This window comes from Oryctolagus cuniculus, chromosome 11, assembly GCF_051225735.1.
Source record: "Oryctolagus cuniculus isolate XC-2025 breed Fujian yellow rabbit chromosome 11, ASM5122573v1, whole genome shotgun sequence".
In the NCBI taxonomy this organism is placed as follows: Eukaryota; Metazoa; Chordata; class Mammalia; order Lagomorpha; family Leporidae; genus Oryctolagus; species Oryctolagus cuniculus.
Genome location: NC_142877.1, coordinates 23,371,918 through 23,395,720, shown reverse-complemented (window position 1 = coordinate 23,395,720; position 23,803 = coordinate 23,371,918). Strand labels below are relative to the sequence as shown.

Genomic DNA, 23,803 nt, shown 5'->3' with positions numbered 1-23,803 from the left:
AGTACATATGATCCAGTTAAATTTTTTCTAATCATTTCATCATTATTCTCTTGGTACCAGAGGGATAAGTTCCCTGAAAGGAAGTAGAAATGGAAACACTTAGTAGCAGCAAACATATTTAAGTCATACCAAATTTCTTTTTAACTCTTAAGATTCACTTGCATCAACAGAACTAGGAGCAGAAACACAGAGCCCCTAGCTCTGTAAGGTCTCTACCTCCTAGAAAGATATTGAATGCCCTCAAGGCCTCTATTCTTCCTGTACCTCTAACAGCAAGGTAAAGAGGCAGAGAGAAAGGGAAATGACCTTTCTGGAGCTCTGTATGAGGCAGGGTGCTGGCCACTTGATGTTAAGTCCTCTCATTGAATCTGCATACAAATTATGAGATGTAACAATGATAATCTCCACTTAACTGACATGTTAAGTACATGGCTTCAGACAGGTTAAGAAACTTAAGCAACTTCAATTGGTAACCAGCAGGGCTAAAACTTGAACTCTGATCATATTCTGAAGATTGTTCTTCCCGTCTCCTCCTGGGTACGTAAACTCACCAGTGGGCACTCAAAGCATACTGGATACATAAATAAGACAGCCTTACTAGCTGGCCTAGCGTATCACAAAGATCCTTCCCATCTCTGGTGTATGACTGAGTCACCTCTGGGGAGGAAGAGCTTCTGCAGCACGTAAGCCTCAACAAAGGACAAACGTGTGGGGAGGGGAAGCAAGAAAAGGAAGGAGGGGCGATGCAAGGAGCCCCATCCTGTCATCAGCAGCCCACCTGAACAGCATATAGGAAATAATCCCAACTGGGTATCCATGAAAGGAATGGACCGATTTACAGACAGTGCATCAAAAAGGAACTGGTATTAATTTTAACCACTTATCAAACAGTTACTATGTTCTAGGCTCCACTCTAAGCAAGTTACATGCATTCCTTCATTAAATTCTATTGTCCCCACATAACAAAGGAGAAAACTGGAATTTGGGAGTAGTCCAGCAACATACTCAAGCCTACACATCCAGTAAGTGCTGGCACTGTGACACCAGCTGTACCTATCCTGTTAACTACTTTGTTCCTCATAGGTCTGTTATGAAACTTGAATGTCTAGAACACTCTCCTTTGGGGTAGCCCAGAAAGGGAATGGTCTTGGAGTATAAGAATAGGGGGCAGTATTGTGGCATAGTGGGTTAAGCCGCTGCCTGCAGTGTTGGCATCCATATTGGTGCTGGTTCACATCCTGGCTGCTCCACTTTTTTTTTTTTTAAAGATTTATTTTATTTATTTGAAAGGTAGAGTTACAGACAATGAGAGGGAAAGACAGAGAGAAAGGTCTTCCCTCCGTTGGTTCACTCCCCAGATGGCCTCAACGGCTAGAGCTGCACCAGTCTGAAGCCAGGAGCCAGGAGCTTCTTCCTGGTCTCCTATGTGGGTGCAGGGGCCCAAGCATTTGGGCTATCTTCTATTGCTTTCCCAGGCCATAGCAGAGAGCTGGATTGGAAGAGGGGCAGCCAGTACTAGAACCAGTGCCTGTATGCAGGTGGAGGATTAACCCACTGCGCCATATACTGTGCCATGAAGCTGGCCCCAGCTGCTCCACTTCTGATCCAGCTCCCTGCTACTGTGCTTGGGCCCCTGAGCCCACATGGGAGACCCAGAAGCAGCTCCTGGTTCCCGGCTTTGGCCTGGTTCAGCCCTGGCCATTGCATCCGTTTGGGGGATGAACCAGCAGATGGAAGATCTCTGTCTCACTTTCTCTCTGTATAACTCTGCCTTTCAAATAAATAAATCTTTTTTTTTTTTTTTAAAGGTATGAGGATGGGGTTTCAAAAATCCTGCTCTGAAACAGTCATGAGCAAGCCTTCATTATGGTCGGGGAACCTGCAGAAGCAGCTTTTCATACTTAGGGGACATTGGAGGGTCCACAGCAGAGACTTCGAACAAATACTGAACTTCAATCTGAGCTCCAGTCCTCTCGCCCACAGGATGACTTCAAGATTACTTGCTATGGTTGGCATGCTGATGTGATAATGCACATAGAGACGCTTCCTTGTAAACTCAGAAACTTTCACATAAGTGAAAGGAGCAGAGACAGAATCATGTTAATGAAGCTAAACTTACCATGGGATTTGAAAGCATATTTCCCAATGTACTTCCAATAAATAGAACTAATACTATATCTATTTAAGTCCATTCTTCCACCAAGTAGAAAAGGAGTAATGCTTTTGTGGGATAGGTTAAAAAAAAAAAACAAACCCTTCTGGCGTGAGATGACGTCCCGTCCACGTCCTGAGTACATACCTATGCTGGGCAGGAGTTCTGGATGGGGTCCCACCTTCTCCTCCACTAGGCCACCTGCAAGTGGCTCAGATGCTATGCCACCATGATTGCTTTTTGTGGTTGGTGCCGCAGAGATGAGCTCAGAGGGTACTAGAGTGGTTACTATCGAGCGTACGCTGGTAGGGAGAGCACCGCCAGGTAAGCTGGGTCCTGCTGAGGCAGAGCCTGGGCCCACAGGGCTGGAGGTCATTTTTAGCAGAGTGGGTGCTGGAGGCGTTGGGGTTTTACTGTCCAGCTCCGTAGATAACTGCTCTGTTCCCACGAGCCCCAGAGCTGGGGTCTCTAGCCCTTGGCCTTCAGTCTCTCCATCTGCAGCATATTGCTCTTCTCCTTTCTCGAGAGAGCCTGTAACTTTCTTACATGCCTTGGTCAGCAAAATCTGGCCAATTTTGTCCACTTTTCCTTTTCCCTTACTGGAGGAGACTGGGCTTCGCCGGTTGACAGAGGAGCCTGGGCTGTTGGTCAAAAGGGGAGAAACCATTGTGGTTGACTGTGAAGAGGACAGAGTGCTCTGATCTGCTGAGGTGCTCACCTGAGGACTGGCCTCGTCTGAATTCAATTCTTTCACTTGCTGGACAGGGGGATGAGGAGGGACAACTGGAGAAGATGTACAAGGGGGAGAAGGAAGCTGAACAGGAGTGGCTCGTGAGTTAAGGACCAGTGGTCGTCCTGTCTGTACATTTGGAGCAGGACTACTAGAGGGGGCATTAGGCGGTATAGGAGCAGAAGAAAACTTTATGTTCTGAGGTATGTGTAAAGGACCAACGACTGCAACGGAGGGAGGCATCAGACCAGAGTTGGTGGTCAGAGGGGCTGCAGGAATTGTGCTTGGCTGTGATCCTTTCATAACCTGAATTATTGAGGATGAATTGATAAAGACAGGTGTAATGAACTGAGGCCGGGCATTAGACTGAGCAGCTGACTGTCCCTCAGAAACCATAACCTTGCTACCCACATTGGGCATCGTGACGACCGTTGACATCAGAGCAGACTGCAAGTGAGTTGGCAGAGCTGCTGATGTGTTAGCTGAAGTTGTGATGGGATTGGAAGTGACAAACACAGTTATTTGATTTGGGGGCAAAGGAGCAGAAATGGAGGAAGAGCTGACAGGTCTTGACATTACTGGAGGGAGGCTTGGTGCAACATTAGAACTGACCTCACTCAATTCTGGATGCACAAGGGCTGAACACGGCTCATTGTTGTGAGGTAAGTTTAGGGAACTAGAGGGTTCTTTAGAAGATGACGGATCCTGTAGTGTGGGAACAACAGATGCTTTTTTGAGGTCCTCACCAGAAACTACTGGAGGTGTTACTTCCATATCTGTAAGCCCAGGGGGTTTAATGGTCACGTTAGGAGCTCCAGAGTTGTCAAGAAGTTGACTCAGTGACGTTGGTGCTTCCCGCATGGCAGGAGACACCAAATTTTTGTTCTCTTCAATACCAGGAAGTTTGTTAGGATCCAAAGGTTGCCCATCCTTTTTGGACTGATCTTCAGGGACAACCATTTTCACTTCTTGGGCAGGGACTGCTTTTAGCTCAACGTTTACCTGCTCTTTCCTACCCTGGGAATTCTGGCAATCAGTGTCCTGAGGCACATTCAAGCTCTCCTTGTTATCCTCGAGGACTCCCGCCACTGCAGGCACAGGCACAGGCACAGGCACAGGCACAGGCACAGGCATGGTGGGATTCTGAGGATTCAGTCCACTGTTGTTAGGAAAGCTCCCCGGCACGGGGGGATTGGCCAGAGGAGTGGGACTGACCAGTACATTTCTTGGCAACTCCACGTTCTGCAACAGGGCTGTGTTTGTTTGGGAGGCTAGAGTGAGTTTAGGGGCTTTTGAATTTTGCCTCCCAGGGCTTGGGGTGGTTTTTCTACTGGACCCAGGACTAGACCTGCGGCTGTTACTTGGACTTGCCCGTTTTGTTGCTCCAGAATTAGACTGCTTTCCAGAATTCACCACCACAGAGTCTAATTTGTGAGTTTGCGGGGCAGCAAAACTGGAAGGATTATTCATGGTGAGATTTGAAGGTGCTTGTCCAATGGCCTTCAAAGTTGTTGGATTTAGGCCCTGTTGATCAAAGCCTCTGTTTAAATTCGGCCTAGGAGGTAAAGGAATATTAATCTGTGGAGGGAAGAGTCCTGCTATGGAGGCATTGAGTCTTTCTGGTGACAGACTGATTTCTGAAGGTTCTGTGCTGGGAGGGCGGTTGTTGGGTGTCTGAGGATAATAGGGTCTGGGGCTGGCTCTGTTAGGGGTTTTAGGCCTAGATGTCTGGGTTGGGGCAGCCACACTTGGAAAGTGGTGGGCATGGGAGCTGGGCAGGGAGTTCACAGGGGGCTGCTGGGGCGTTGCACCTTGTGTTGCTGCAAGGGGTGATGGTCCAGGTTTCGGCCCTCCCATCACTAACGGACCCTGGGAAACCACCAGATGTGAAGGCATGCTACTTGGGCCTCCTGAGGCAGGTGGCACTTCATTGCCACTCACTTCAGGGAGTGAGGCCATGTCTCCCAGTGGTGAGCTGGAAGGATTCTGTGGGTTCTCCTGGTACACCATTTTCCTCGGATTGCCTCCCAAAGGCGCAGTCACGGGCATGGGCACTCTTTGCTTATCAGGTGAGGGTGGAACGGAAGCAGCTCCTTGCAGACTGACCATGACAGGCACGTTGCCACTCTGTTGCATGGGCATTCTCTGGGAGTCCGCATTCAGGGAGCCTCTGGGAGGGTGGATGTTTTGGGAGACGGGGAGCCTAGCTGACTTGGGGTCTTGCTGCATCATGAGCATCATCATCATTTGCTGCTGTTGCTGCTGCTGCTGCTGCTGCTGCTGCGACTGTGGCTGACTGGGAGGCGGCGGCGGCGGCGGCTGCTGCTGAGGCAGTTGTGGCTGTGGCTGCTGCTGGGGTGGCTGTGGTGGGGGTGCCACATGCTGCATAAGTTGAGGAGGCATCTGCTGAAGTGGCCTCTGATCAACTGGCTGAGCAGGATAACCTAAAACAAGTCCCCAAAATCAGGGAAGTTAGATTTTCAGCAAGAAAACTTGGCACTCAAAGCAATACTCATCTCGGTGGCAGACAGTGCACAAAAGCTCAGGCACGCCAGCTGGGGCTGCTCCAGGGCAGGGCACAGCCCCGGATGACTTGACACAGCAAAGGAGCACCCTGTGTGAGGAAGCAAGCAGCAAAGCATTAAGAACGCGGAGCTCCTCAGTGTGCAGGGTCTCAGGAGGCGCTCCTGGGCTAACTCTGACAGATATTCTGTGCTATGCACCGCCAATGAGAGAAATTCCACCAACAGCAAGTAGCTGGCCACCTAGCATCTGGGTCTCAGGCAGACATAATCAGCATTTGATTGTACTTGTGAATGAGGTAAAGTAGTTAGGATTTTCTTTTTCTGTGAGAAGAGAATGAATTTTTAAAGACTTGTTTTTGTTGAAAAAGCACCAGCACTGAAGACAGCTTTTTTATTCTTCCAAAAGAAGTAAAATATACAAATCTAGGATTCATTTCCTTAAGAAACAGGGATTTTAAATTACTGCATCCCAGTCGCTCCATATACTACGTTGCATCCTTCAGGCTCATTCCTCATGGGAAATTGATTTAAACTTTCTCTTAGACAGCGGGAGCTATCAGAAGTTGATATACACATTGGCAATCAAAGGTAGGCACTGAAGTTTTTAGGGATATTAATTTCCATTTACTTCTTAACAGACAAACCTCTATTTGGAGAAATATCCCCTGTGAATTCACAATTAGAGAATAAGTACTCGAAGTATAGCCCTCAGAAACAAGAAATAATTTTTGGAAAAGAAGTCTGAGGGACCACGCCTTACAGATTTGCAGAAGGCACCATCTCAGTATGATTCTCGAGTTTGGAAGATTTTACTTGGCATTTTAGAACCAAAACCTTATACCAGCAGCAGGAAGAATAAAAAGATAATCAATCCAATAATACAAATGGTCCAGTGGGGAAAAGTGGACATACAGCTCAGATACAAATCCATGGATTTATTCCATTCTTGCTTGAAAAACACATTAAGGACATCCTTAGAAGGTGCAGGATTAAGAATGGTTGCCTCTTGCAGTTCAAAGAAATGCTGGCTCTAGATTTTTACAGAGAAGCCACCACGTGCTGTGGATCAAGCTCTGTGCTCAACAGTTAATTGATTTCTTCTGGCCAAAGATTTCCAGAGTACCAATGAAAACAATGGGCAGTATCCAGTTTTAAAGGTTTTTTTTAAAAACAAAATCTCTGGTTTTATACCCAAGTGACTTCTTGACATTTATAAAGCCAGTAACATGGCATTTCCACAGGTTTAACTGCCCTTTTAGCTGAATAGTCAAATATTGTGGTTTTTTCATTTTTCATATCTAGTCTGAGGCTTTCATATTAAGAAAATTGTACTTTCTGTAAAAGTCTATTGGTATTAGTGCTATAACACAGAAGTCTTTTATCTCTGAAATCTGCTCAATAAATACCAGAGGGAAGGACAGTCAATATAGCAGCCTCTTGAAAGTAACAGCTAAGGGCATGGCTGTCATAGGGTCTAGAAGCTGGAGGAGCAGTCCAGAGGGCACCAGTGACAAGACAGACTGGGTTTACATGACAGCATGGTAAAGGGAGAGAGCGCCAGGACACAGACAGTGGCAATCACACAATCAAAACCACATTTATTAGTCAAGGGCTGCAAACTCATACGCCTGTGGTGGCCAGGCAGGTGGTAAGGAAGAAAAGTGGGCTAGCCAAACACAGCAGGAGTCACGTAGATGGTGCTGAACCACAGAGCAAATACTATTTTAAAAACATTTAAATTCAGGGTTTGTTTTGCTTTAAGATACTGTCTGGCAATTCAAACCTATTACTAGCCAAATTTATCCTGGAGGCTCCCACTTTGCAGAAAAGGGGCAATACATGAGTGTGAGGGTCCCAAGAATCATCCAAGAAGAAATGAGATTTCTGAGGGGCGCTCACAATGCTTTCTGGACCCACTTGCCCAAGACTGGTGACCTCCCAACCTTAACGATACTGCTGCAACTCACTGATGAGAACGCAAGTACTAGTAAATAACACAAAATCTTGATATCAGGATGGATTTCCCTTTAGAAAACAATATTCACTTTTAAGACATATAAATTATGGGTGGATTAAAGTTTACACTTGAAGAATGTCACTCTTATTTACATGCCAAAAAGGAGGTAGAATAACGAGGAAAAAATCAAAACATGGCCCTTCCTCCACAGGGGAAGAATGGTCTAAGTGTGAAGGGCTTGCGGATCTTCATTGTGTCCCAGGGATAAGGCTGCAAGTCAGAACAGCAGCCAGGAATAGAGACTGTGGCAGTTGGCCTTTGTTCTATAATACTTTGAATGAATGAATTTTAGGAGCTTTTTACTTTACAGCATAATTTTTCAACATTTATAGAATAATATTGAGGCCGGTGTTGTGTGAAATGCGTAAAGCCACCACCTGTGACACCGGCATCCCTTATGGGCACCAGTTCTAGACCCGACTGCTCCACTTCTGATCCAGCTCCCTGTTAATGAACCTGGGAAAGCAGTGGAAGATGGCCCAAGTGCTTGGGTCCTTGCACTCACATGGGAGATATGGAAGAAACTCCTGACTCCTGGCTTCATTGCAGTCATTTGGGGAGTAAACCAGTGGATGGAAGATTGATCTCTCTCTCTCTCTCACTCTCTTTCTGTGTAACTCTTTCAAATAAATAAATAAATCTTTTTAAGAGGCAGGGCAAAGAGAGAGAGAAAGGTCTTCCATCTGCTGGTTTACTCCCCAAATGGCTGCAACAGGCGGAGCTTGGCCGATCCAAAGCCAGGAGCCTGGAGCTTCTTCCGGGTCCCCAATGTTGGCACAAGGGCCCAAGGACTTGGGCCATCCTCTACTGCTCTCCCAGGCCATAGCAGAGAGCTGGATGGGAAGTGGAGCAGCCGGGACTGGAACTGGTGCCCATATGGGATGCTGGCACTGCAGGCGCTGTCCTCTAAATACATCTTTTAAAAAAAAAAAAGAATAATATTACAATTAGAGAGGGGGACTTCAATAGTATGGGTACTATGTATCAAATTATTAAGCAGGGTGGTAGGCACATGAGTGTCTCTTTTACATATGTATATATTTATATATATAAACAAATCTTTATTTCCTTCTGATTTTTATGAGAACTTAAAATAACAAAGACAAATCTGAACATAATGTACAAATCTTCACAAGTCATATTGGAAATTTTTACTTAGTATTAACACAACATTTCAAAATGCTAGACACATGAAGTAGAGTGGTTAGCAAATAATAATACCGAGGAAAAAAATCCCTCTACTATTTCCTTGGAGAAAATGAAGTCACACACATGATGATAAGCACTTAATCTTTAGCTAACATTTTATCACCTGGTGGCCGGTTTGAAAATTCTGGCAGCTTAGGGCCTGAGTTGTCCAAGTTAATCCCTTGTTCTCCAGGCAATGGCTGCTGATCAGCATCTTCCAGACCAGCTGGGCGAGTATCTGGGGTGCTAAAAAAATAAGCAGCATATCTGAGAATAAGCTGGGTAGAAAATACATGAAATTAGTTTAACACCTCCCCTATTTCTAAAGAACCAGAATCTGCTTGCATTAGCCTTATTTACCTCTCTCTAGTATGGATAAAATATCCAATGTTGGCATAAAAAATAACCTGACAATTTCATAAAATGTTTAAATCCACTTAATGAAATACCACTGTATTTATTCAAAGTACTTTTCACAAATCTCTGATACATCAATTTTCATATACTCATCCACCCCTTAGATGTTTTAAGACCTGACCATAGTTTAGGGCCATCAACCACACTATCTTCAGTGCAGCTATCATGGTCAACTAGGGAGTCCATATTCTTTTTTGTGAATATTACAGTGGTAACTCCAATAATTCCTAATACCTTGAGAAAGGCTGTAAGTTGGCTGATGGAAATGGTATTCAAAGAACAGAGAAAGATGGAAAACACTCTCAACAAAGTTAATTTTGCTGCAGAATGAGTATTTGCATACATATTTATTGGCTTTGGGATGCTTTCCTTTTTACTTGTAATTTACATTTTTAGTGGGGAAGAAAGTGTACTTATTTATTGATTTATTTATTGACAAGCAGAGTGGACAGTGAGATAGAGAGAGACAGAGAGAAAGGTCTTCCTTTTCCGTTGGTTCATCCCCCAATTGCCGCTGCAGCCTGTGTGCTGCAGCCGGTGCGCTGCGGCCGGCGCACTGCGCTGATGGGAAGCCAGGAGCCAGGTGCTTCTCCTGGTCTCCCATGCGGGTGCAGGGCCCAAGGACTTGGGCCATCCTCCACTGCCTTCCCGGGCCAGAGCAGAGAGCTGGACTGGAAGAGGAGCAACCGGGACAGAACCCAGTGTGCCGGCGCCGCAGGTGGAGGATTAGCCTATTGAGCCGTGGCGCCAGCCAAAAGTGTATTTATTAACATATCCATTCCCAAAGAACCAGAGTATTGACATCTTTTACTTTGTTAGTAATCCCACTCCTACCTGCACCTTTCTTTACCACCTCCAGCTTTTCTTTCCTTGGCCCTCATTTCAGTCACCTATTTTTATTTTGAAATTTTTATTTTTAAAAAACCTATTTGAAAGGCAGGGGGAGAGCAAGAACAAGAGACTGATGTCTTCCACCCTCTGGTTCATTCCCCAGATGACCTCAATAACTGAAGTTAGGAGGTCAGGAGACAGGAACTCAATCCAGATCTCCCACATGGGTGACAAGAATCCAACTACTTGCTGCTTCCCAAGGTGTGCATTAGCAGGAAGCTGGAATTAGGAGTAGAGCTGGAACTTTAACCCAGAAATTCCATATGGGATGCCTGCCCCTGGTCACCCACTTTTAGAAAGTATTTTGTCTCATTATATTCTGTGTAGTTTCACAAGCCACATAGATTCTATCTTAAAAGCCTTAGCAGGGTTGGGTGTTTGGCCTCGTAGTTAAGATGTCCATGGTTCATACTGGAGTGCCTCCAGTTTTCTGCTAATGGATACCCTAGAAGGCAGTGGTGATGGCCCAAATAATCAGGTTCCTGCCACTCACTAAGAGACCTAGACTGACTTCCCAGCATCCAGTTTTGAACTGTTGCAGGCATCTGGGGAAATGAACCAGTGGATGGGAGCTCTCTCTCTCTGCTAAAGTAATGAATGAATTCTCAGCATATAGAAATTTAGAACCTGAATCAGGTTCCTACACATTCAGATCCTTACAATAATCTGCTTCTTCATATATCTTCTCTCATTTCCAATTATAGTAATTCTATAACCTTTACTTTCAGAGAATTATATAGCTAAAAAATTCCAGATATCTGGTCCCACCCCTTTCAAGCTATGGTTGATAAAACAAAAAGCCCAGAAAGCTGTGAGAGACAAGCCAAAGGTTCTACAGTGTGCTAGTGATAGATGTGGGAGCAGGCAGAAAAATTAGATAATTAAAGGGCTTAGTTAGTCTGAATTCATGAAAATATAGGTTGTTGGGCCGGCACTGTGGCGCAGCAGGTTAATGCCCTGGCCTGAAGCGCTGGCATCCCATACGGGCACTGGTTCGAGGCCTGGCTGCTCCACTTCTGGTCTAGCTCTCTGTTGTAGCCTGGGAGAGCAGTGAAGGATGGCCCAGGGCCTTTGGGCCCCTGCACCCATTTGGGAGACCCAGAGGAGGCTCCTGGCTCCTGGCTTTAGATCGGCGCAGTTCCTGCCATTGCAACCAATTGGGGAGTGAACCGGCAGATGGAAGACCTCTCTTTTTTTCTCTCTCTCTGCCTCTCCTCTCTCTGTGTAACTCTGACTTTCGAATCAATAAATAAATCTTAAAAAAGAAAATATAGGGCCGGCGCCGTGGCTCACTAGGCTAATCCTCCGCCTAGCGGCGCCGGCACACCGGGTTCTAGTCCCGGTCGGGGCGCCGGATTCTGTCCCGGTTGCCCTTCTTCCAGGCCAGCCCTCTGCTGTGGCCAGGGAGTGCAGTGGAGGATGGCCCAGGTGCTTGGGCCCTGCACCCCAAGGGAGACCAGGAAAAGCACCTGGCTCCTGGCTCCTGCCATCGGATCAGCGCGGCGCGCCGGCCGCAGCGGCCATTGGAGGGTGAACCAACGGCAAAGGAAGACCTTTCTCTCTGTCTCTCTCTCTCTCACTGTCCACTCTGCCTGTCAAAAAAAAAAAAAATATATATATATATATATAGGTTGTTAACATACAACAAATGGCTTTTAATATATAAGATTCAAGAAGCAGAGCATAACCACAAACGTCTGGGAAGGCTGGTATAAAGGCAGTTGGTATTATTTGAACATCTAAGCTTGTTTAAATAAAGATGCCCTGTTCTTTTTCTACAGTTACAGAAATTTGTTTAATCAGTTTTGCATTCAGTAGTCACTAGTTTCTATTAATAAATATCTGAATTCCAGTCTTATAATTAAAGGCAGAAAATTCAACTCAATCAATATTCCTTCTGGAGACATTTTATCAAAGCCAGAAACATGACTTAAATAATACTTAGTTTCAGGAAATGAAATATAAATTGTTAATTGCCCTTCCTGCTGTGATCTTGTAGAACTCACTGGAGAACCATTACTGAAGGAGTAACTGATTTAAAAGGTCCTCTTGGCCGGGGGTCTTAAGCTTCTAGGAAAGATAAATGGCATTTTTTTTTTTTTTTTTTATAAACGGCCTTTAAAGGGAAGGCACTGTGTAAAACAGCATTTCTATTTGAGAGACAGTGCAGAGTCTCCAAAAGCAGTTTTCATTTTCAAAGCACATTTGGCCTTTCTGGTTCCCATTATAGGCCTGTGTTTCGGGAAGCTGCACTGAAGTAGCACTGGTTAGCCACAACCACGCTGAGACAGCAGAATTTAGAAAAAGAAATATTAGTTTTCTAGGTGTACAAATGGTATTGTGTGATTGATCACACATAAAGCCTGTCCTTATCTCTTAAGACATACACACTTAACCATTCACAACATGAATATGCTTTAAAATAATCAAGAAAGCAATGGGAAAGAACACAGATGAGGGCACAAAAAGTGATGAGTTGATAACTGTTGATGCAGGGAGATCTCATTATACTGATTTTACGTCTAAAAATTTTCATCAGAGTTGTCACAAACAGAAGAGGACAAAGTTAACTTTGTCACAACCTACTTTAGATCCTGCTGACTATTCTTCTTCTTCCGAGGGGGTTTCTTCTTCTTCGGTTTATTCACGTTGGTATTATTTTGCTTATTGTTTACCCCAAAATGGCCTGCAGAGATGTCACTCTGCAATAAGTTGACCAATAATGGGCTTGTTAGTGTGACATCCTTATTGACTGGGAAGCCTGGATTCTGACCACAGGACATCTGATTTCCATTAGGTGCTCCACTGAAAGGTGCATTGAAAGGCATCCCATGGCCTGAGAAGTGGTTTCCTGGGGCACTGTTTCCCTGCATGGCCTGTACGTGGGGGGGGACCATGTTGGTCTGTTGCATGCTAACATCAGGCATCATCTGAGGCAAGCTGACATCATTATTTGCTGTAGTGGCAGGATCACCATGCTGCTGGGCCATGTGTGGGCTGGGCCCTGGAGGCCGCAGGACCTGCCCCTGAATCCCCATAACCTGAGATGGACTGTTGTTCACAGGCCCTTGCTGGGGCAGCATCTGTCCTGACATCTGTCCCGTAAACTGCACCATGTTTCCTTGCATGTTTGGAGTTGGTCCCCTCATAATTTGCGCTGGTCCCGGCATGACACTGGATTGGTTCTGAGTGTTAAACTGCTGCTTATTCCCCTGCATCTGATTGGTCATGATCTGCTCTATCATTGGGTTCTGTTGGAGCAAAACTTGCCCCTGAGGCCCCATCATCTGGTTATGTGATGCCATCATTTGTGGGCCCTGCTGGGAAAGCATCTGCTTGGGTGGAGTCATCCTCTGGGGTGAGGGTCCAAGATTTTGGTTCTGAGGGTTCACCATCATCTGGCCCTGTGGCATAAGCTGGGCCCTTGAAAGAATCATAGGGTTCTGAGGGTTCAAAGTTCCTTGTTGCTGGACCATCTGGCCCTGGGAGGGCACAATCTGCTGGTGCATGCCCATCAGCTGAGATGGTGGGCCTTGTTGGGGCTGGCCTTGAATATTGCCCAGGTTCACCTGAGGAACCCCAGAACTGCCAGCCTGCTGGTTGGTCATGTTGCCATGAATTCCCATAAGGCTGGGCTGCATCATATTTGGTGGCCCATGGGACACCTGCATCTGGTTTTGAGGAGGACCAGCTCCTTGACCACCTTTAAAAAAAGAAAAGAAACAGTTTCAGAAAGAAATATGATGGTATTGATATTAAGATACTCAAATTACTTTACTCTGGAAGATATCCAATAGTCATATATCCACTGACCAATATAAATGTGATTTTTGGCATACTTTCTGTGAGCTTCCTAGAGAAGTGACTCCAGAAAATTATTTACATTCTCAATGATCATACATCAGAGAAGGATAAACAAGTTCTTAATTCCTGTGTGGTAACTTAAAGGTAATATTTTAAAAAGCACTAAAGTTTATTTTCTTTCACATTAAATAAAGGCAGCATCTCATTGTTTTAGCTTGACTTATAGCTACTGAAAGTGAAAAAAATTAACAAAAAGCACTTTAAGCTAGTGAAATAAGTTCTGCATAAATGACCAGGGAAACAAAGAATGTGCCATGTCATTTTAGGAAAACAGTACTGAGAAGACACTTAAAAATGCTTCTTAGAAAACTAATAATGAATTTCAAAGGTAGGGTGCAATATCTGGATGCTGTACTTCAATGAACATCAAATAATTCCTAAGGACTAAGTAAAAAAAAAATTACTTAATCCTGATCTGGAAGCTGAGCCTCTGGTGGTTGTCTACTGACTAGAAACCCACCTGGAAGCTGCAAACAGAAGGCTGTTAAAACACATGGGGCTGGTGCTATGGCACAGCAGGTTAAGCTGCCACCTGCAATGCTGACACCCCATATTAGAGTGCTGGTTTGAGTCCCAGCTGCTCCACTTCTGGTCCAGCTTCCTGCTAATGCACCTGGGAAGGCAGCCGAAGATGGCCCAAGTGCTTGAGCCCCTTTGACCCATGTGGGAGACCTGGATGGAGTTCCAGGCTCCTGGCTTTGGTCTGGATCAGACCCGGCTGTTAAGGACATTGGGAAGTGAACCAGTGGATGGAAGACCTCTCTTCCTGTCTCTTCCATCTCTCTCTGTCACTCTGCTTGTGAAAAAATAAAGGAATCATTCAAAAAATTCAGTGACCCTCCCTGTGGCAGTCCTTGGTGGATTACAGGGGATACATTCTATTTTTTCAGGTATTTCTAATTTAGACAAAAGGTACTGCCTACCTTGCTTCAGTGCTTATCTATTGTTGAGTCTTTGGGGTTTTGCTATAGCTACTTGCATTATCTCCCCCCATTTAATGTTTATTTGAAAGGCAGAGAGACACAGAGAGATCTTCTATCTGCTGGCTCACTCCCCAAATGCCTGAAACAGCTGGAATCAGAAGCCCAGAGTGCAATCTCAGTCTCTCACCTGGCTGGCCCTACATTCTTCAGCTATCACCTGCTGCCTTCCCAGGGTGTGCATTATAGGAAGCTGGAATGGAAAGTGGAGCCAGGACTCAAACCAGGCACTATGATATGGGATGCAGGCCTTAGAAGCAGCATCTTAACTGTTGTGCCAAACCCTTGCCCCTATTAAAAATATATATATATCTGAAAATCAGAGTTACAGGAGACAGAGAAAGAGGTAGAGATACAGAGACTCTTTCATACACTGGTTCACTCTCCAGATGGCCACTACAGCCAGGGTTTGGCTAGGTCAAAGCCAGGAACCATAAGTTTCATCCAGATCTCTCATGTGGCTGGCAGAGGCCCAAGGACTTGGGCCATCCTCTGCTGCTTTAACTAGGCCATTGGCAGGGAGCTGGATCAGAAATGGAGCAGCCGGACTTGAACCAGTGCCCGTATGGGATGCTGACATTTCGGGCGGAGGCTTAACCTGCTAGACCAAAATGCCCACCATCCCATCTCCCCTTTTAAATGAATAAATATCTAAGGGCTGGCATTTGGTGCAGCAGGTTAAGCTTCTGCCTGCAACACTGGCATCCCACACAGTTTGAGTTCTGGTAGTTCCACTTTCTATCCAGCTCCCTGCTAATGTGCCTGGGAAAACAGTGGAAGGTGGCCCAAGGATTTGGGTCCCTGTTACCAAAGTGGGAGACCTGGATGGAGTTCCTGGCTCCTGGCTTGCCTGGCCTGGCCCCGGGGAAGTGAAAAGGAGATGCATGATCCCTCTTTCTCTGTAAATCTGTCTTTCAAATAAAATAAATTTTTAAAAAATGAGCAAATATCTAGCTTATTTTATCCCTTTTACTTTTCACTTTTAAATGGAAACTAGTCAGTGGCAGCCATAATGAAGTTATGAAGTCAGTCCATGCTCCTCCAGCCACGGGGGCAGGAGACAAACTGTCCCTTGTTCACACTGTCTGGAATTCTCCTGAACTGAGAAGGAAGACTTTGTAAACTACCCTTATAAACTCACACTGAACTCCAAGACAACTGTATATGCTATATACACTGAATATACCAATGTACATCCATTCAGTCAACATTTATTGAGTACCTAACGTGAAAGACACTTTTGGTGCTGACCTAAGACAGATCAGATCCTTGAATCTTTGCAGGCTACAGTCTAGTTGGCAGAAGACATAATAATCAGACAAGAATTTTCTCAGGAAGCAATAAAAGCTAACAAGATAAATAAAAAGGGTAAGAGACTAGAAAATGGCAGATAAGGGGACTGTTAATTTTAGACAGGATAAATAGGAAAACTGAAACAATAGGTGCCTGTGGAAGATACCATATAAAAATACAAAATAGCTGTGCTAAGGTAGGAGAATTATGAATGATTTTACCATTGTTCCAAAACTTCTTAAAAAGTTTTTTTTTTTTCCAAAAAACCATGAATTCACATGGCTCTGGAGTAGTTTTGCATTAGTATGTAAGGAAAGAGAAGGAGTTTGCCCTTCCTTTCTCTCACCCTTCAAGAGTCAGTTTCAACTTATTTTTTCATTAAGTCAGGATTTTTCTCATTCCTTGGTGATTTACAATTAAAGTTGGAGCCATACAACTAACTCCAAGTGGGCACAGGAGTTCAGAAAATATTTAAGCTACCTCAGTCCCAACTGCTTCGATAAGAAAGGATAAGAGGATTAGTCATGTGATCCCTAAGCAACCAGAAATCCAGAACCATGAAGTTGGATTATATCATACTGCTTTAAAAATCCCACTTTTTGGGCCAGCGCTGTGGCACAGTGGGTTAATGCCCTGGCCTGAAGCACTGGCATCCCATATGGGCACTGGTTCGAGAACTGGCTGCTCCACTTCCAATCCAGCTCTCTGCTGTGGCCTGGGAAAGCAGTGGAAGATGGCCTAAGTCTTTGGGCCCCTGCACCTGTGTGGGAGACCCAAACAAACTCCTGGCTCCTAGCTTCAGATCGGTGCAGCTCTGGCCGTTGTGGCCAGTTGAGGAGTGAACCAGCAGATGGAAGACTTTCTCTCTCTCTCTCTCTGTTTCTCCTCTTGCTGCATAACTCTGACTTTCAAATAAATAAATAAATCTTATTTTTAAAAAATTCCACTTTTTAGGTTTGGCTGTATTCTATTTCCCCTCCATAATTTCTTAAAATACAGTACACTGGTGTTTGTTAAATCTGTACTGATTAAGTTTGAAAAATACCACAGTGTACACCAGAATTCTGATACAGAATACACAAAATTAACACCACATAGAGATTTTAAAAGTTGCAGTTGTTCAAACAACTATGTGCTTATAAGTCTTTTTATCTACAATTTCCTTTGCCAAAAACATCTTTTGCCCTTTTATTACTTAGCAAGTTCTAACTTGGGTCTGGACATCACACAAGGGCAAAATAGGTCACTGTCTAGTTTGTACATAAGTTAGTATTTAGAACACTGCCAAGTCTATGTGTCATCTATAGCTACTTTGTGCTACAACAAGAGATGAGTAGTTGTGAAAGAAACCATATAACCTGCAAAGCCTAAAATATTTATTATTGGGACCTTTATAGAAAAGAAAAATTGCTGACCCCTGCTCCAACTCATTTCATTTCTTCTTACATGTGTCTAGGCTCCTAGACATTTTACTTACTCTCCACATTTCAGTTATTGTCCTGAAAGAATAATTATTTATGATTCTGGAATTACAAGAAGCAACAAGGACTTAGTTATTGGTGTACACCTGTGACCTAGAAGGTATCTACCACACAACGCTCAATAACTGCTGAGTGAGTGAGTCCCAGAGAACCAACCTGCATGCTGCACATTTTGATTTGCTTGCAGCTGAGGGGCTCCGGAATTCCCAGGGGTGGCTGCTGTGGTGGAAGGCACCTGACCTTGCATAAAGTTCGGATTGGCCTGTCCTGCTGAGAAGCCAGGTGGGAGGCGTTTAGGCATTCCTTAATAGAAAACAATGAGTAAGGCAGTTACCTAGCAAATTTATACTCTTGCTTAGATATGGAATGAATAAGGAAGGATGAGCTGCATGAAGTCTCCACTGGCTTAGCTCTCTCTGTCACACTGGTAGATCTTTAATAATAAGGTTGGGAAAGATGGTTAAAAAAATCAACACAATCTCTTACATGAGCATTGTCAAAATGAAAAAGAAATACTAAAAAATTTACACTTAGAACATGCCAAGGAAAAGATGGCAATTTGCTCCCTAAATGTGATCTGAGGCCACGCCACAGCAAGGTTTGAGGGCTCACTTTTCTCTATGATACAACAGACCCCACAACTTTTACATACGTTCACATAGGCACCGAAGGAATATGCTGAATTCGCTCATATCCAAAGAAATTGATATGCTAGACCGTAAAACAGAGCTGGGTCCTGATATTAGAATAGGTGACTTTTTTTTCTTTGACGGAAGGATGACAATCTCCTTCACGGAAAATTTCCCCCCAATATTTTGCTTATCTCTTTGGAAGAGACAGGAGATTAGAAACAGTAGATAGGAACTTCAAAGTAAGGTTATATTAAATTTATCATTATGTTCTCACAGGTTTGCTATGGTACCAGAAGCCAAGCTGTAACAGAATCTTACTCAAGTATTATTACTATCACTTCCTTTGAGGAAGTCCCACTTTCAGGATGTATAACAGAAGAATCTCAGAACCCACTCATTATTTACAACACAGGCCTTGATGTGGCCAGATCACCTAGGCGAGCGTATCATCTGCTCTATGGAAGCATCACAATCTAAAGCTAACTTAAAACTTTCTTAGATTACTCCGTTTGTTTTTTCTTAAGGGCCAAATGTGCAGTGCCCTGAAAAACTCTTTGTAGACAAATATGCATTTGTCCTTTCTTTAGCAGTGACAAGTCCCCATTTGCATGCTTTCATTGTAATTAAATCCATAATCACATTTGCCGGAGAGACTACCCAGCTTCCACTGATCCAGGGCCAGATGCCCAGCACAGTGAAGTTTGGAGCGGAAACATTCGTACATTTTCTAAAAACTTCTTAGGAATCAAATATTAGAGCCTGCATGTAAGCAAAATTAATTACAAGAGAGTAAAAAGACTGATGAGCAACTTAATTTTACCAGTAAACCATGGGAACATGCCTTTGCTATGTTGCACTAAAGATGCAAGGATATTTTCTGGGTAGGCAATGGGTGTCTTTTGGGGGGGGATATGCTTATCAGATGACAGTATTACTGAAACTCTCTATACCTTACTGAAAAGCTCCAAGCACATTCATGTGCACTAGATCAATGATTAATAAGAATAAATAATAAACATGGAGATGGATAAGTTTTACTGTAATCGTTTTACCTCTCACACATTAAGCTCCATTGCTTTTTCTTCATACAAGAGGCACCTTACAAAATAAATAAATAAATCTCCTTTAGGTATAACTGGTGGAATTCCCTCTCTAAGGAGCAGGCATTGGCATTATAAAACTATAAAAGTCAATGATTTCTGAATTTATTCCCCTTTAATATTTTAATCAAACTTAACAAATACCATGCTTACTATTTTACTAACTAGGATTATCAAAATTGATAACTAGAAGGGTCTTTTCCCCCAATAAGACCCTGTGCTTATCTTTGCAAAATTTTCACTCTATTGCATACTCAATTTTTCAACAGCTGAGAAATTTAAGTTGTTAATAAAATGCATGTTTCTTCCGGACATTTTAATTTACTAGTGTAAGATCAAACAAAAATAACTTGAAAAACAAAATGAACATCTTTATATGGACTTTTACCTGTAATTTTATCCAGAGTTAGCTTAATAAGAAGCTGCATAATTTTCAAGTTAATATTGCATCAAGTTAACTAAATTATATCAAGTGTTGCCACCATATAACAAAACCAAATAATTACATCCTTATTTCACTCCCTCCATTAACTCTAAAAACTAAAGTTCTACTAAGGTCTATCTCCAGAGAATTTACCAACACAAATAGCTTCAGTGTCCTCACCTCCTAGGCCTGGATGTAAACTCTGTGGCCCCTGGTTTGGTGGTTGCTGCTGCATCACCATGAAGTTAGGTGGCACATTTCCCTGTTGAACCGTAGGATTCCGACCAGGAGAGCTGATAGGCTGCTGAAATCCCTGGGGAAGTGGGTTATTTTGAGGTGGCCTTGGTCCCATCTGCTGCTGAGTTTGGTTAACCGTTGGGGAGGATGCAGGGGATCCCTGCTGGAAGGAGGAGGGTGAGGAGGCAGGAGACTTGTTGGTGAGGTGGGGCTGCTGCAGGGGGGTTGGGACCCTTGAAGGCCCTCCCTGCAAGCCCTTCATCTGAGGAGCTGTGAACTGGCCTGGGTTGCTCATCTGAGGAAAGTTTGTATGGGCTTGTGAGGCTTGCTGGCTGCCAAAGGGATATGGAGGGGGAGGGTGGGAAGGTGTCTGTACCGTGGCTAATGATGGTCTTGCCTGGAGTTGTTGTTGCATTGGGCCAGGCAAGGGAGCCTTCTTCCACCCTTGGTTTGCAGTCATTGTGCCCAGAGAACCCTGGGCTGGAGGAGGCTGAAGGGCTCCGGAAGGCAGCTGGTTCCAGCCTGGAGGAACAGGCACCTGAGTTGGGGCAGTAAACTGGGGTCGAATTCCCTGTGGCTGTTGTGGCTGATGTTGCTGTGGGGGTCTTGCCTGCAACTGTTGCTGCTGCTGCTGCTGCTGCTGCTGCTGTTGCTGCTGCTGCTGCTGCTGTTGCTGCTGCAGCTGGGGAAAATTAGCTGGGTTCATTTGTCTGTTCACAGGGACAGGCTGCATTGGGTGATGTGGAGGAGCTAAAGATCCTGAGGGATGACTTTGCTGCTGCATATGGAGCCCAGAGAGGAGTGGATCCATTGCATCTGTGTGGAGACAGTCAACACAACAATAATTAACTTACTACAACCTGTGTCCAAGAAATAGCAGCCATTTTTAAATCATAAATATGGAGTTATTATCTGCTGATATCATTCAACAAAACATCCCTAAGTACCTTCTATGTGTAAAGCCACTCACCAAGATGATAGAAAGATGAATCCTATCTTAAAAAGAGCTCATGATTTAGGGCCGGAATTACGGCACAGTGCGTAACACCACTGCCTCCAACACTGGCATTCCATATGGGCGCCGGTTGGTGTCCCAGCTGCTCCACTTCTGAACTAGATTCCTGCTAATGATCTGGATCTTTAAGTGAAGGGTGGCCCAGGTGTTTGGGCCCCAACATCCATGTGGGAGATCTGGATGAAGCTCCTGGCTCTTGGATTCAGCCCAGCCCAGTCTTGATCGTTATGGCCAACTGGGGAGTAAAGCAGATGGAAGATCTATCTCTCTAACTCTGACTTTGAAAATAAATAAATAAATCTTAAAAAAAATATCTCATGATTCAATAGTGGATATAAGAGCCAAACAAAGTGTGGACAGCAGTATTTCTCAATTCACATTCTAGGGAACTATGTTAACTAGTGTTGTAAGCTAAGATTTATTATTTATTTATTTGAAAGGCAGAGTTACAGATAGAGGGAGAGACAGAGACAGAGAAATCTTTCATCTGTTGATTTATTCCCCAAACGGCTCAGACAGCTGGGACTGGGGCCAGGCTGAAGCCAGAAGAATGGAACTCCATCTGGGTCTCCCACATGGGCACATGGGTGCAGGGGCCCCAAGGACTTGGGTATATTAGCAGTAAGCTGGATTGGAAGTGGAGGAGCCAGGACTCGTACCAGCGCCCAAGTGGCAACTTGATTCCTACCCCTAACATATTAATTTTGAATCTCAAGGAGGAAGGGTAGAGTACAATTAATTTTATGAGTTTTGGGGGGTGAATATAAATTTTCAATTATCTTGGGTACACTCTCAGGAGTAGAATTTCTGAGTCATGTGATAATTTTGCTTAACTTTTTGAAGAAGTGCCAAACTTTCTACAGCAACTCCATCTCTTTATTTTAATCTATATAATTCTTATTTTTTAAAGATTTATTTATTTATTTGAAAAGCAGAGTTAAAAAGATGCAGAGGCAGAGAAAGAGAGAGAGAAGTCTTCTATCTGCTGGTTCATTCCCAAAGAGCCTGGAGTTTCATCTGGGTCTCCTAAGGAGGTACAGGGGCCCAAGCACTTGAGACATCTTCTACTGCTTTCCCAGGCCATAGCAGAGAGCTGGATCAGAAATGGAGCAGCTGGGACTCGAACCGGAGCCCATATAGGATGCCGGCATTAAAGGTGACTCCAATTTATATAATTCTTCATACTTACAGTAGCTTTCCTGTTGACAACATGACTTGGATTTTCTTTTTTTTAACCCAATCTGATAATATCATTTAATAAAGTGTGTTTAGCTATTCAAAAATATATAATGTATTTACTAAATTTATTTGATGATAGAATTTTCTGTCATGGAGTATCTTCATAGGACTGAATAGGCTATGCATGCATTTTTAGGAATGTTGTGTGTACAACTGAGAAGAGAATAATGAGAAATTCTGAGAAGAAAATGTAACATTTAGCTTGATGAAATCAAGATAGATTTTGTAGAGAAAGTGGTTTTTGAGTTGCCCAGTTAGAAACTCAGCGTCAGACATAGCTGGATTTTGTAATGACCTGCACAGGAAGTTCCAGCCTCCTCAGACCTCAAAGGCTGAAAGCCATTACCTGACTGAGAAGCAGGGCGAGGAGTCCTGGGCTGCAGCTCTGGGTTGGGGCCTGGTGCCATCATGGAAGATCCCACATTTCCACCCTGGGGTATCATAACAGTGGCAGAGCTGGTCATCCTTATTAATCCTAGAAAAAAAAATCCCTAGAATAAAGTACTGGAATTGGCACAGTTTGTGTTTAAGATGAAATATTTCAAGAATATGAAAAGGGATGGAAAATTTCTATATCCATCATCTACCTTTTTTTTGAAATCTAAAAAATATACTCTCCTTTGAATATATGTGTAGAAACATTAGAAGCCTTCCCATTCCCGTTGCATTTCCTCTTTATTACAACTTAGGTTAACAGCACCATGTATGTTTATTCCTTTTTTCTGCATATGGAGGTAAATGCATAGCAATGCTTATAAGCTTTTAATCTTTGCAGAAATGGTACAATACCCTTCTTTAGTTTCCTTTTCCACTTAATATTATTTTTTGAGATTTATCCTTTCTGATTGCTATAAGTGCTCCACTTTTTAGACTCAAATGTCCATATCCTTGCTGATAAACACTAAGTTTTATTTTTTCTAAATTTTTACTTTTGCAATATTGTGTACTTCTCATGAATTCTATGGACATGTGAGAGTGTCTTTAGATTATATACGTAGAATTACTATGCTTTAAAGTCTAAGTATCTACTTCTTTTTTTAAATATTTATTTATTTTATTTGAAAGGCAAAGTTACAAAGAGGCAGAGGCAGAGGCAGAGACAGACAGGTCTTCCATCTACTGGTCACTCCCCAAATGGTTGCGATGGCTGGAACTGGGCCTATCTGAAGCCAGAAGCCAGACTTTCCTCCAGGTCTCCCACGTGGGTTCAGGGGCCCAAGGACTTGGGCCACTTTCTACTGCTTTCCCAAGCCATAGCAGGGAGATGGATCAGAAGCGGAGCAGTTGGGACCCAAACTGGTGCCCATATGGGATGCTGGCATTCCAAGCAGCGATTTTATCCTTTACACCAAAGAACTGGCCTCAGTATCTTTAACTTTTTAAAAAAGATTTATTTACTTGAAAGGCATAGCAACAGAAAGAGAAGGAGAGGGTCTTACAGAAGAAAAGGGAGAGAGAGAGAGACTTCCCATCCGTGGGTTCACTCCCCAAATGGCTAAAATAGCAAGGTCTGGACAAAGCTAAAGGCAGAAACCAGGAACTCCAACCTGGTCTCCCACATGGGATGCAGGGCCCAAGAACTTGGGCCATCTTCCACTGCCTTTCCAAATGCATCAGC

General features: G+C 43.9%; 1 protein-coding gene across 23 annotated transcripts in view; it reads right to left on the bottom strand.

The window, feature by feature from the left end:
- NCOA6 (nuclear receptor coactivator 6) overlaps nucleotides 1–23,803 on the bottom strand; it is a 102,041-nt gene that overhangs the window by 23,656 nt on the left and 54,582 nt on the right. For 8 of the 23 annotated variants that reach the window (XR_011379932.2, XM_017341664.4, XM_017341663.4 and 5 more), the window contains 6 exons: nucleotides 22,532–22,660; nucleotides 19,875–20,747; nucleotides 17,695–17,841; nucleotides 12,507–13,623; nucleotides 8,737–8,858; nucleotides 2,300–5,326 (listed from right to left, as the gene is read on the bottom strand). Coding sequence is in view for 17 of the 23 variants with exons in the window: in XM_017341664.4 (XP_017197153.2) it covers nucleotides 2,300–5,326; nucleotides 8,737–8,858; nucleotides 12,507–13,623; nucleotides 17,695–17,841; nucleotides 19,875–20,747; nucleotides 22,532–22,660 (5,415 nt within the window). In the remaining 6 variants the exon portion in view is untranslated. The remainder of the gene's footprint in view (nucleotides 1–2,299; nucleotides 5,327–8,736; nucleotides 8,859–12,506; nucleotides 13,624–17,694; nucleotides 17,842–19,874; nucleotides 20,748–22,531; nucleotides 22,661–23,803) is intronic. The other 15 variants (XR_016216607.1, XR_011379934.2, XR_011379935.2 and 12 more) reach the window with 7 other exon arrangements.